The following is a 13,642-nucleotide window of genomic DNA, read 5'->3' as shown; positions in this document are numbered from 1 at the left end:
ATATTAATCAATTAACTAAATAAAATCTATAAAAACTTAAAAAACTTCAAACAGCTATTGTCCTTGTTAAATAAAGATGCTTAAAAGGTTCTTCACAGCTATGTCATAGAAGAACCAATTTTTGTTCCACAAATACTGTAACCTTTCAGTCAAAGATCTCTTTCTTAGCTTTTTTTATCTAAAGAACCATTTTTTCCCACAAACAACCTGTTGTGAAACAGAAATGTTCTTCAGATGTTTACAGAATCGTTTAGACAAAAAGGTTCTTCTTTTTATGAGTGTGCACATAGTTCTTTAGGTAGCTTTGCAGATCTCTGAAAGCATTGTGGAGTTTTGGATTCATTCAGCATTAGTTTTTTCAGTTTCTTAACGTCATTAAATGGACTGGATGATCCGTGTCTGGAAGCACTACCTGTTGTCACTTTTTAGACACAAAACCCACACTGAATTATTACAATTAAAAGCAAAAGGAATGTATGGAAACATAAACCGATACTTATGTATTTGAGATAAAATAAACAAACTAAGTGCTTGACAAAGACATTTTTTAAGTTGGTTATTATCTTTTTATTTCATGTGCCAGAAAAAAATATTAATTTCATTTAGCAAACGCTGTGAACAATGTGTCCTACAAGTTAAAGCATGACCAGCGCAAAGTTCTGATCTCATTAATCGAGTCAGTCACACTAAATTTAGAAGTTGGCAACTTCTCTAAAATACTTGGAAACAACCATCAACACGTCATGTGTTTATCATTACAGAGATAAGAAACAGCCGTCACATTCAACCATATTTAACCTGTCACGTGCATAATAATAAAGATAAACGAAGTGTACTATAAGTATAAAAAATAGTGTCAATGGATCAAGAGATAACCAGATCGCATTTAGTGTCTCTCTTTTAGCCACTAACAGTCCACATTCAGTGAGTATTCCTCCGTATGTGTGTGTGCACGTGGCCAAGGAAACACCCTCTTGCCATTCAATGCCACAGTGTTGAGATTCCACACCGCTTTGCAACACCGTTAGTAATGGCCATGTGGCATCAGTCTGCCTGCCCTTCTGCACGAGAAAAGCACCACGCCAGTGAAAATGTGTTACAGAGCATTAGATCAGCTATAAAAAGAGGACTGCAAATCGCTCAAATATTTAAACACTTGGCCTGCTAGCTAAGATTAAGCACAGTAACCGTGCTGTAACGGAACTTCCCAAAAATGTAGAGTGAGTAAAGATTGCTGGTTTAGATGAGTTTCACCAGAGGAAAATAAGATGCACTGCATGCCAGGTTTATTGCTCTTTCATAGCCCGGGAGCCTAAATAGCGATCTCAGCTATGTTTCACTTTAAGGAAAAGTTCACAAAATGAACTACTGAATCTCACGACCAATTCCTACGTATGTTACGAGGTGGCTAAGTCGTGCTAGTCAATGCAAATTCATACGACCTCACTCAAGCGATTTGTCTAAAACCCCAGTGACAGGTAGGTTTAGGGACAGAGTCAGGTGTAGGTCAGGCAAATGGGCAATTAGCCATTTTGTACTATTTGTACCAATATGTACGAACTGCAGTGAGATCGGATTGATTGAATCCGTAATCCAAATTAAAACTTGAAAAAGTCCATTGCCTGTTGTCCACTACCATCGAAATGCACCAGCGTATTTGTTTAGAGCTATTTTGGAAAGTTCTCATTTGTAAAGTATGCATGATTTATGCATACTTCTCGCTTCACACTCGATTGACTTATTAGAATTAGATTTAAAAACTATGATGCATTTGTTTTACGTTACACATTTGGCTATGCGTTTAGCATATTTCAAATTTCTTGCATTTAGTTTTATCAGGAAATCGAACCCATTGCCACTGCTAGTGCCATGTTGTACTGTTTGAATTACAAAAAGGCACCGCTTGTTGACAAAGTGAATATACAGAACTATTAAATGAATGTCAAAAGCATAACTCCGACTTAAAAAAAAAAAACAGGTAAAAGTATTGAAACTTCTATAATCATTTTAAATCATTTGTTCACACCTACTAATCTGCAAGCTGAAACCTTTGAACTGTTAAGCTCTTTAATTAAGACTTTTCAGACGCCATATGGCATAGTGCATGATCGGATGCATGTCCAGTTGTGTCTAAAGCCGTGTCAGCGGGTCACATGCAGCGGGAAAAGACATTAAACGTGACTGCATTGCTTGAGCGAGGCAGCAGTCAAACGTCTATCGTGCTTAAGAGATCGTGACCCCTCATTTAGAGAAAAAACACTGGGCTAATTATCAAGCAGAAGCAGCTGCTCCCGCGCCTCCTCACGGCACAGGCCTGTAATCTCTTGGCAGGAAGGACACGCCCTCACTGGAATTTATCAAATTAGGATGCTCTGATCCAGCTCCTCTGTGTCTGTTGACAGACATTTCCCCACGGCCGGCCCTGCAGGGTAAGCCAGAGATAGAGGAGGAGAGGAGATGGTTGCAAGCCACAATTATCTCCAGGCTTTGCCAATTCCCTCTCTGCCCGGCTCATATTACTGCCCATAATAGAGCTCAGCGCTATTCCAGGCCGTGAAACCAGGACACTTGCTGTGGGAAAGACATTTAGAACGTGACAACTATTGTGATGATTCGAGGTAAGGACTTACAAATGTGATGTGGGTTCATGTCCCAATAGAGGTCCTGTTGTTAAAATGCTGGATTTCTGCACCAAAATATTGATTTCGCTACGAATTATGTCACATTTGTTCAGCTATGTGCTTTTGTGTTCCTATGCATAATACATAAACTCTTGTTTGGACTTATCATCTCAATAAAGTCCTTTTCTTCAATTAAGCTTTTCTTCAGTGCAGGTGCAACTCAATAAATTAGAATGGGCTTCCATATCAACTCAGCAGTGTCACAAACTGATCACCTCCAAGCCACGCCAAATTGAGGCAGTAATTAAAGCAAAAAGGAGCCCCTACCAAGTATTGAGTACTTGTACAGTAAATGAACATACTTTTCAGAAGGCCAACAATTGACTGAAAATTTTTATTTTTTTATTGGTCTTATGAAGTATCCTAATTTGTTGAGATTGGAATTGGAGGGTTTTTGTTAAATATGAGCCAAAATCATCACAATTAAAAGAACCAAAGACTTACTTCAGTCTTTGTGCATTGAATTTATTTAATTTGAGTTGAATTACTGAAATAAATGAACTTTTCCACGACATTTTTGATACATTTTGAGATTTTGAGAATCAAACTGTTGAATCATTCCAGAGACAATTCAAAATATCTTACATGAAGAACATCAGGTAAGAAAACACACTCAGGTTTACTGACAGATTTAAACCAACACAAAATGGGAAAAACACTTTCAGGTTAATGAAACCACCAGACATCAAATTCCAAAAGAAAGAAAAGCTGAAACATCAGCACTTCACGTGAAGCTCTCCCAAACGCCCTGCCAGACGAACCACAAGAGACGTGAACTCCTGTCACCCTCATCTTTTTCCTCTTCTAAAGTAACCTCATGCTTTCTATTTTTACCTCCCTCCTTCCCTCTTCTCATTACTGTGAGAACTCTCGGAGCAGCAGAGGAGACGCTTATAGGAGCATTTGGTCCCTACCTTTCAAGGTACTTCTCAGAGAAATCCACCATTGTGTGTAAGGTGTGTGTGAGGGGTGGAAGAGCAGGGTGCTGGGACAGTCACATTCCTCTAACCGCACACAGAGCCTCTGTATCTTTATATAGCACAGGATCTCAGGGAGGCAGAACTAGCGTGAGCCAATCACAGGCCAGATCTCCACTACCACAGACTGCTGTACCGTGTGTCATTGTGTTTATAGCATGCAAACTGTTTCATACAGTCTATCTATCTCATGTGACACTAAATTGTAAACTAGTAGTATCACAGTTTCTTCAAAAGTATTAAAGAGTTCAACTGTTTTCGACTTCGATAATAATTGAAAATGCTTCTTTAGTGTAAAACAGAAAACTGTTCATTCAGACTGTAATGGCATTTTTGTAATACCGCTGTTTTTAGTTTATTTTCAATAATAAATGCAGCCTTGCTGATTAATAAAGCCTTATTAAGCCTTACAATACAAATTTGACAGACCCCAAACTTTTGGATCTAAACGATATATCTAAAACTAATTACTGAATTGTCCAGGACACGTAGACTATTGGCAGTTTGGCCTTATATATTTATTATTACCCAAAAGGTATCTACCTTTAATCGTAAATAAATTGTAAAGAAAGATTTCAAATTATAAAATGGATATACTGTACACCTAAAGGCTTAAAACCGCCCTAAACCATCCACTAAAAAGCTGATTAAATATCATGTTTGTACATTTGTATTCATTTACATTAGCACAATGGATCGTGGAGACCATTCATGATCACGTTCAGTGGCTTTCACCAGATGCCCAGTAATTTCATCTCAGTTAAATTTGTCTTTGAATGGAAACGTTCATAATGAGGTAATGTGATGACAGCCATTCCAGCCACCACACCTGGGATCTGCGGTCGCAAGCTCATGTTGACAGTGAAGGTTAGAGTCTGCAAATTCATCATGTAATGTGAAAGCAGCTGTGTCCTGGGCCCTTGGGTGAGCCACGGCTCAGCTGTTTTCAGATCAGTTGAATATGCAGACTGAGCGTCTTTCTCTTTTACCAGAGGTCTGCAGTTACACTGATCTCAGATGAGTGCTAGAGTCTGCTTTCTTTGTCTAGTCCGCTGTCATAAACCAGGTGCCAAAAAGGTTGTAGAAAAAAAAAACTTCCCGCTATTAGAGCCAAACCAGGTGCAGCTGCTATTACATGAACTGATATGTGTAGGTGGACTTTTCCCACTTTTCAGCTTTTAGATATGCTTCTAATGAGTTCAAAGCCAACAGTTGATATAAGATATGTTACGACATTAACACACACGTTTGTTTTTGTGAACTGTGGGGACATTCCACAATCTAAATAGGATCTAAATGGATACATACATAGACCCTATATAATAATTAGTGAGGCACCGAAATGAAAATGCACCGAATTGTGCCGAAGCCAAAACAAAATGAAACACTCCACCAACACTTTATACCTACAGTATACAACTATACCAACAAAGCACAATTGAACTTAAAATAAAAAACTTTTTTGGCCATTTTTGAGACCCCCTTCTTGAATCAGGCATGTATTTTTTTTACTGCACAAATAAATGCAGCCTTGCTTAGCAGAAGATAATTCTTTGAAAACACTGAAAAATATTACAGATCCCAATGTGAACACTGTGTGTAATGTATCAAAAGAGCTGTTGTAGTTATTATTATTATAATTATTATGTACACAGCTGACATGTTAACAGCATTAGTGGGTGTCTATATTTGATCACTTGCGTAATTTTTGGCATAATTTGGTCTTTTACGGTTAACAAACATTAGGTGCATTCCTAATAATAAGGGTAAAAAAGTACAAACATGCATATCCCCAAAGGGGAGGATTTTGGAGATGATGTAAAGTTTAGCTCATGTTTTGGTACAAATTTGGTAGACAAGCTTTCAATTAGGCTTTCAATTAGATTTCAATTTCATGAAACACTTTTTGCAAAACACAACACACAAATGCTCTGCATGGGGTTTAGACAATTCCTGCAAAGTCGTACGAGTGAGGTTGCACAAATTCCTATGAATTACCCACCTCATAAAATACATACAAATTATTCACGAGACAGTGTTGTGTTTGGTATACTGTAAGAACACCAGCCTTTGCACTCGACATTAAGATGCAATTAAGATTGTGTTCAAACATTAAATTCACGTGTGAAAATGTGTTCGCTATTGATGATAATTTACTGCAAGCAGCAATGGTGGGATGAATAACGACGACAAAAACAATCATTTTGATTTTGTTGTGTTATAGTGCCACCAAATTGACTACAGGCAGAGCTATTACATGGGTGTTTCTAGGAATTACAATTGATAGGCTACACTGTCAATGCCAGCACTTTCGTATTTCCCTCAATATGATATAGATATTATCTTAGTGAGGTACCTGACCTGACCTTTCAGTGAACATACAGATAATACACTGAGATCACTCAGGAATCATTTAATACATTGGCCAAGCTAGATTAATGAGACCTCTTTTTCCCATATCCTGGAGGTAAACATGTAGAAACACTTCTTTCAAGTACAAGTTTCTCGAACAAGACTCCTGACCACCTTTTAATATTTCCTATTAAGAGACGAATATGATACGATGTCTTAAGTCACTGTGTATCGACTCTTCAACCTTTGAGCACATGTTGTCTACATAATGTCAAAGACATGTGAATTCAGTGAAGAGAAGAGAAGACATGTGGTATCATATTCCTCTTTAATATTGTGATGTCATTCAACTAAATGAAGCACAATTTCACATACATTTCTCAACAGAATGCTGCCCACATTCCACTCTTGCTATAACAACACTTCTGTTATTGCATATGCTGCATTGTGGGTATTCACTGAGTCATGTACAAAAATAAAAGCGTGTGTGTGGACTCAACTAGGCCATCTTGGTCTGGGTATAAAGAATCCAAAAAGGGAACAATGTGGAGTGTGGTAACCAAATATTTTAAATAAAAACCTCTCTGAACTGATATGTGATAGGAAAATGGAGAAGTATTGCATCAGATAAAGGTGGATGTGTGTTGGTTGAATGTCTAATCCACTGTCCCAGTTTCAAACATCAAACAATAATGGGTGGAGTCAGAGTAAACTTTTCCAACAATACAGTCTATTTGAATTTAGACTCAACTAACATTCTGAATGTTAAAACAAAGGATAATTAAACACAAGAAAAACAGCAAGATATTTTAGATATTTAAGGCTTTTAACTGTTAGATTGACTGGCAAGTAAATTACACTGTCAAGGATCCAGTAAAGTATGAAAAACATTATCAGAATGCTCCATCTACCATCAGTGGTTCAATCTAAAGGTCATGAAGCGACGTGAATACTTTTTGTATGAAAACAGAATAAAAATAATGACTTTATTCAATAATTTGTCTTGACTTGTTTTTGAAGCAAACTATTTATGCTTTTCTTCCAGCCGTGATATGTTTTCTACATGTATATTTTCCTTGATTTAAACTAAAACAGCACATCCTTATGGCAAGGCTGACACAGAACGGCGTATGCAGTGCGTTCAGTGGATATTCCCCAAAATGGCGCTATAGTGATTCAGGAGATGAGACAGAGGAAACAAAATATTGAATAAAGTCATCATTATTTTCTTTGCATAAAAAAAGTATTCTCGACACAAAATTGACGTATTGAACGACTGATGGCAGATGGATTATTCTTTTCAAAATTTACTGGATCCTTGACAGTGTAATTTACTTGCCAGTCAATGTAACAGTAACAAGCCTCCCACTTTTCATTTATAATAGAAAAATTGAACTTTCTACTGGTTTGGAACGGCATGGGGCTCAATGTCAATGCCTTTCCTTAACTTTGAATGGAGTGACGTCAAGCATTGTCGAAATGGGTCGTGTCTGTCACGTCGCAACGGGTCCATTGTTGGGTCCATTAAAAACATTTCAAGCGCCAACACAGGCACCAACCAGTCAAACTGCCTTATGCAAATGCCCTAGCACAGACGCTAGCCAATCACATTCATGCAACGCCAAACACTAAACTCACTATGAAGGTTGCTTCAGCACCAAGCGTCAACACTGACATCCCGGGGAGCGTAAGCGATCAATGACAAAATGTTAATTTCAAGCTGGAGTATTCTTTAACTCAGATTAATAAATGTATTGTTCCATGTCTGTTTGTTTGTATACTGCTTACAAGGTTTAGGCGCATAATCCAAGCGTTCTTCTCCATTTTTAGTGTTTCTCTGTTATAGAATTACAGCGCCACATGCTGATCTGGCATGTATACTACATTGTTTTGTGTCAGTTTCGTGGTTTTCGTCTTCAGTTAGGAAAAAAAAAAGATTGGATAGGGAAAGTTCTGGCTTCATATGGATGTAGCCTTAGTCAACTGGTCAATCTGTGACATTGAGGTTTTTTGTTGGTTGAATTAGCTTAACTAACAGCTGAACTTTGGTACGCAGTGGAAGACTTACAGTATTCACGTGAGTTTGTGTTTCCAGTCCTGCTTTCACATGTGTATGAATGGAAGTGAATTCGGTGCAAAGTCTAGTGTTACTGTGACTTAATGCAGCTGAAACAACAGAATGAGAACAGCTGCAAACTAGCAGTGTGTATGCGTAAAATAAACAACTCTCGTTACTTGCGCTACTTGTGCTATGGTGAATTTCCAATTTGAAATAATGTGGTCAGTTATTTTATGTTTTATTTTTATGTTTTCAATCTGCTGTAGTCACCTAGTTCCCTAAACACCTCTTAAAATAAGTGTCTACAAGAAGATTAAACCACTACATCCCTTTTGAGAGACAGAGAGATATTCAGTCAGTGGGATATTAAGTTTTAATCCCTCAAGCGGATCGAGGAAAGTAGTGGCTGCTAAACATACTAGATTATTTCACCACAGATTAGCCTAAGGCACCAGGCCTAAAAGACTAAAGAATAGTGTCAGTACTCTAAACACATCTCCTTGTGCCTTTTAGAATGCATTTATAAATAGAAGATCGATATGATCAAAAACTGAAAAACAACGTTAAGATTATTATTACATTTATAGACATTTATTCAAATGTAAAGTTCAAAATAAAAAATGTTAATGTCAAAAATGTATTTACATGGATAGATAAATATAAATATCAACACAAAAACTCTTTTGAAGGATAGTCTAGACTTTAAAAGTTTGTGGAAATAGTTAATTCTCTGAATGATAAGGAATAATAGGCTAATAGCGACGACTGGTTTGTTCAAGGTGTCACCAAATCTGTTTATTGCATGACTATTTTTACTTTTAAATTTTAGTCACCTCATCAAAAGAAGCATTCTCTCTGGACAATGTTCAAGTTTCATTCAGAAAGTTCCAGTTCACCCTTTCAGACAGTAAAGACTATCTCTCTATTGTGTTGATGAGCACAGGGCAGTTGATACCATGAGGAGCCATTTTAATTCTATTGTTCTGTAGGTGTGAAAAGTGTTAAATACCCAGAGAAACTTTGGCTCAATTCACACCTCACAACACAAAGGATGAGATTAACAGTCTGTGATGAGCTTAACACAGTGTCACACATGATAAGACATGTACACATACACACATACTCACAAGCTCTAGTGAGCTATGACAACAACATTATAACCATCATCGAACTGAAAAGGTTTGAGAAACTATTAATGTAAACTTTAATAGCTAGTGCAACAAATGATATCTTTAAAATTTAAACAAATTCCTAAACGATCTAAATTCAGACTACAGTCAATCTATTTCCCAATTTGATTTGCTGTTGTATTCTATCAAAACTGTCTCAAAACTGGTTCAGCGTTATACATTTCTAAGTAACACTACAGAGTAGGGTTCCATTTGTAAACATCAGTACAATAATACACTTAAAATGATTTTCCTAAAACTATTTCCAGTCAGAAACTGCTAGTAAGTTTAAGAAACTATTTCAAAGAAATGCCAACTAAAACATTGGATTAAGACTAGCATTTTCGTGTACAAAAAGTACCCATATATTCTGTTTCAGTTACAATTTTGTCAAATAAAATATATCACAATGTAGTTAAGACAATTTCAACAATTTCTAAACTGTTTACTAATCTTAGTTAAAATTAATTCCAATATTTAATAATACTGTGCATTATTGGAGTCTTGTATCTGTTTGTTTTATTTAACTGACCCTAGCTAACATGCAATACAAATGAAAAGTTGCAAAGTCACCAATACTGTAACAATGTATTGCTTATTGTAAGATAACATGTTTTAATGCATTAACTAATCGTAGCAAATGCAAGATAAAGTAAAGCATTGCCCATCTCTTCAAAAAGCAAATCAGTTCATGGACTACCATTGCGTTTGCCAGTTTCCCCAAAATTAGTAGAAATTTCATTTTAAAACTTACGAAAAACTGAAGACCAACAACGGAATTTCTGAGCGCCCTCAAATATTTCAAAACAACACATTTAATGCTAAAAAATAAGCAACTTGTGGAGACGGATAACTCTCACCGGCACCGGTTATAAACATGTAACGCAGAGGAAATGGGAATGGGACTTACAGGTTTTTGGATTTCTTCTTCTTGGTCCCGTCAGGACCCACGTCACAGCTGCATTCAGAGCCGGCGCTCAGCTGTGGAAAGACCAACAGTCGGCATCATAAAGTAAGGAAAGCAATGCAGAATTCCAGTACCACAAGTAGCTAAACCAAGACAAGTTAATCCTCACCGCCTGGTACAGGCCATAGCTCTACACTGTGTGAGTGAGTGTGTGTGTGACCCTGGTTTCTGTAATCCTCGGTAGCGAGTGTGTGAGATTGTCTGCGTTTGTGATAGGCTCAGTTGGCCTCCAGCCATGCCTGGATTAAAGCAAGGGGCTCAGACCGTGGAGTCACATTACACTTCCTGTCCTCAGAGGGATATAATAGGCTGAACGGACCGAGGAGAAAACAGGGGGAGGGGGAGCGAAAGTGGGTTGTCAGTCTGAAGGTTTGAGACCACTCTGTATGTAGAAGAATAAGCCATTGTGTGCGAGTCCCATCTTGACCCGTGGTCTGGCTGTGGCCATACATGGCACAAACCTCTCATGTTGCGACTGGACAATAAACAGCTTTTCTAGGCTCTCTCAGTTAGACAAATATTTCCCCTTCTGTATATATAATGTTTTGTATTGGGTCTGAGCTCCGTCAGGATTTGTCACACCTCTAAAAATGAGGCCTTATCGAGCAAAACCACTGTTTCAACAAACTCTTGTGACAATGGCGCATTATTCTCTACACTAGCAAGGTATCTACTTTATTGTGGTGTAGGGTGTTTGGGAGTATGTACTTAGTACATGGATGAATCGTCAGTACATTTCAAAACAACACTACACAAACGCTTTTAATTATATTATTTACAGGTATCTATAAGTATACCCCTTAGAATTAATCACGTCTTGGGGCATGATTGACTTATCTGACAGTCAAAAAACTCTTTAAATGGGTAGCTTTGAATTTAGATGGGAGAGTTATCAGAACCCACCCATGCTCTCAGAAGGGTCAGAACGGTCAGCTCTGGCATCACAATAAAGCAACTAATCTTAGGACCCTGAATGTGGGAAGCAGGAAACCCAGATTCCCAGAGGAGCCATATCTGTAAACTCTGATGCCAGGAGCAGTTGAGGTTGCATTATAGATTTTTTTTCTCTTTACCTCGCAATTGTATAATGCTTCTTGGGTACCGCTGACATTCAAAATATTGCAGTCAAAATATTTACACAAGTTTATACAAATGGCACATAATATTCACTTTGAACTGCTGATTAGAAAAACAAAAATAGGTATAGCACGCAAACAGTGACATTCAAAAGTTTCTTCACCTCTAATTGTTGCTATTTACTTAGAGCTACTTTCCAGCAAGTGGACTATAAAGACTATTAGGTCTGTTTATCATTTTAAAGTACATTCACATCTTGTCTCGTTTTGTTTGATTAAATTAAACCGAAAATCACACTTGATGTAGATCTTTTGGTCAGGTGTGAATACAGCAATCACACTCGGGTGCGGTTCAAACAACCGTACCTAGACCCAGCTGAAGAAGTGGTCTCTGTCTGGTTTCATGATGACAAAATAAATGGATGACTTCAGCATAGGTGCAGTTTTGTTTACAATTTCTGTTTCTTTCACAAAAAGTGCAATGTGAAAGTGAATATCGGCAAACAAAAAAAGTAGCAGACCTGTAAGTCTGTAAGTAGCAGACTTATACCCTTAGACACCCTAAAGAGTATAAAAAGGAAATGCGCACCATGCAAGAGAGACTTGAGCTCTCAGATAACCTTTACCAATGACATAAGCTAGGAAAGGCCAAACTTCAATGCTTCATAACTCTTACTACTCAAAAGTCCAAACAATCAAAAGCCATGGGTTCTCTGAACAATAATTTCTTGGTTCGTAATACAAACAGGAATGGTGGAGGTCAAGCTGAATTCTGGAAGACCAATAAATCTGATTCAAAAAGATTTAGCAGACCGTGGTGCTGCACTAAAAAAACCTTTGTGGATGAATCAAGTCAAGAAAAGCTTTCCTGTCTCCTCACTACAAAATACTCCGTCTGAAGTTATAAAATGAACATCCAAACAAATTTGACATGTTTTTGAAACGTGAAATAATGAAAAAACAACTTTTTTGGCAGTAATTAGCAAATATGCTTTTAGAGGGAGATTCTGCAGAATTTCATTAAAAGATCACCTCTGCAACTGTTCAGCATGGGTTTGGATGAATCATGTTGGATTGTGTTGAAGCCAGTGACATGGGGAACATTTTACTGCTAGAGGAAAGAATAGATCTAATTAAACAACTTGAAGCAAACATTACTGTCTGTTAAAAAGCTTAATATGATAAGAGGCTGGCTTCTACAACAGAATCATGCTCCTAAACACATGCAAAATCCACAATGGACTATATCAAGATGCGCAAGTTGAAGCTTTAGCCATGACTCTCATTGTCAATTTCAGCATCACTAAAATTTTGAGGATATATTCTCAAAAGAGCAAGACAAACAAAAAATGAACACAATAGGATACTTTTGCATGTAAAAATGGGCTTCCATATATGTGTTTACACTGAAATCCATCAGTAATGCTGGCGTATTGTATCGAATTAGCTGTACGTTGTATCTAAGAATTTAAGAGATAAAGTAATAGTTCACAAAATCATGTTTTACACTATGCCTCTCAAATCTTTTTCACGTTTACATGCACAAACTTGGTGCATCCCAGCAGGAAATGTTTCCCACTAAGTTTTACGTAATGAATGCCAAATGGCATTCCATTTTGTAGCCAAACACACTGCATGAACAACAGTATTTCAGTATTACAGAGAGGAAGGTTTTTGTGAATAATACTTTAATTTTGGCTTTGGTAGACTAGAAACATGGCATACAAGTTATATGGGTGTAAATGAAATACAAGGATGACATAAATATAAAGAAAAGCGTCAATAAAAGAATTGAATTATTATGATGAAAAAAATTACATTTTATTACTAGATACAGAAACCTTGCACCCTGAAAACCTTTCTCTTAAATGCATGCATTGGTGTGTATTTATATATACATAATAAATATGCACAGCACACAACAAATATTATAGATTAAATATGATTCATTGTTTGACAGCATTTTTATCTAACTAATTCATTCATTTTCTTTTACATTACTGATGTGTTTACTGATTAATGATTTTATGCTTTCTTGGAAAAGAGCACCAGCATATATCAGACTGATTGGAGTAGATGGTAGCAGAATTGAATTTAGTTCATGGGTGAACGATTCCTTTAATGCTCTGGACTCTGTCCAAAATAGCAGTGACTGAGAAAATAAACACCGGTGTGCTTTAAAGAGAGTGGCTCAGCTTTGCTTCAGAAGGATTTCCCCAGAGTTTATGTACAAAATGCTGTTCTCCAATGAAAAGAGCCCACTAAAATGCCAAGTAAAAACATTAGAATGATACTGACGTAAACGCACACACATAAAATGACGTTAGAGAAAATCCATTAGTGTGTGACCAGCAGGCTTCT

At 37.1% G+C, this 13,642-nt stretch overlaps 1 protein-coding gene across 4 annotated transcripts in view; it reads right to left on the bottom strand.

Moving 5' to 3' along the window:
• The window catches only part of LOC122344870 (regulator of G-protein signaling 3-like), a 74,897-nt gene that overhangs the window by 8,508 nt on the left and 52,747 nt on the right, over window positions 1–13,642 (bottom strand). For 2 of the 4 annotated variants that reach the window (XM_043238468.1, XM_043238464.1), the window contains one exon: window positions 10,149–10,219. In XM_043238468.1, coding sequence (XP_043094403.1) covers window positions 10,149–10,219 — 71 coding nt within the window. Of the gene's footprint in view, window positions 1–3,595; window positions 3,693–10,148; window positions 10,220–10,314; window positions 10,420–13,642 lie in introns of those variants that run through there. The other 2 variants (XM_043238467.1, XM_043238465.1) reach the window with 2 other exon arrangements.

The sequence above is a fragment of the Puntigrus tetrazona genome, chromosome 5 (genome assembly GCF_018831695.1).
Source record: "Puntigrus tetrazona isolate hp1 chromosome 5, ASM1883169v1, whole genome shotgun sequence".
NCBI classification, from domain to species: Eukaryota; Metazoa; Chordata; class Actinopteri; order Cypriniformes; family Cyprinidae; genus Puntigrus; species Puntigrus tetrazona.
This window is presented reverse-complemented; position numbering and strand designations above follow the sequence as displayed.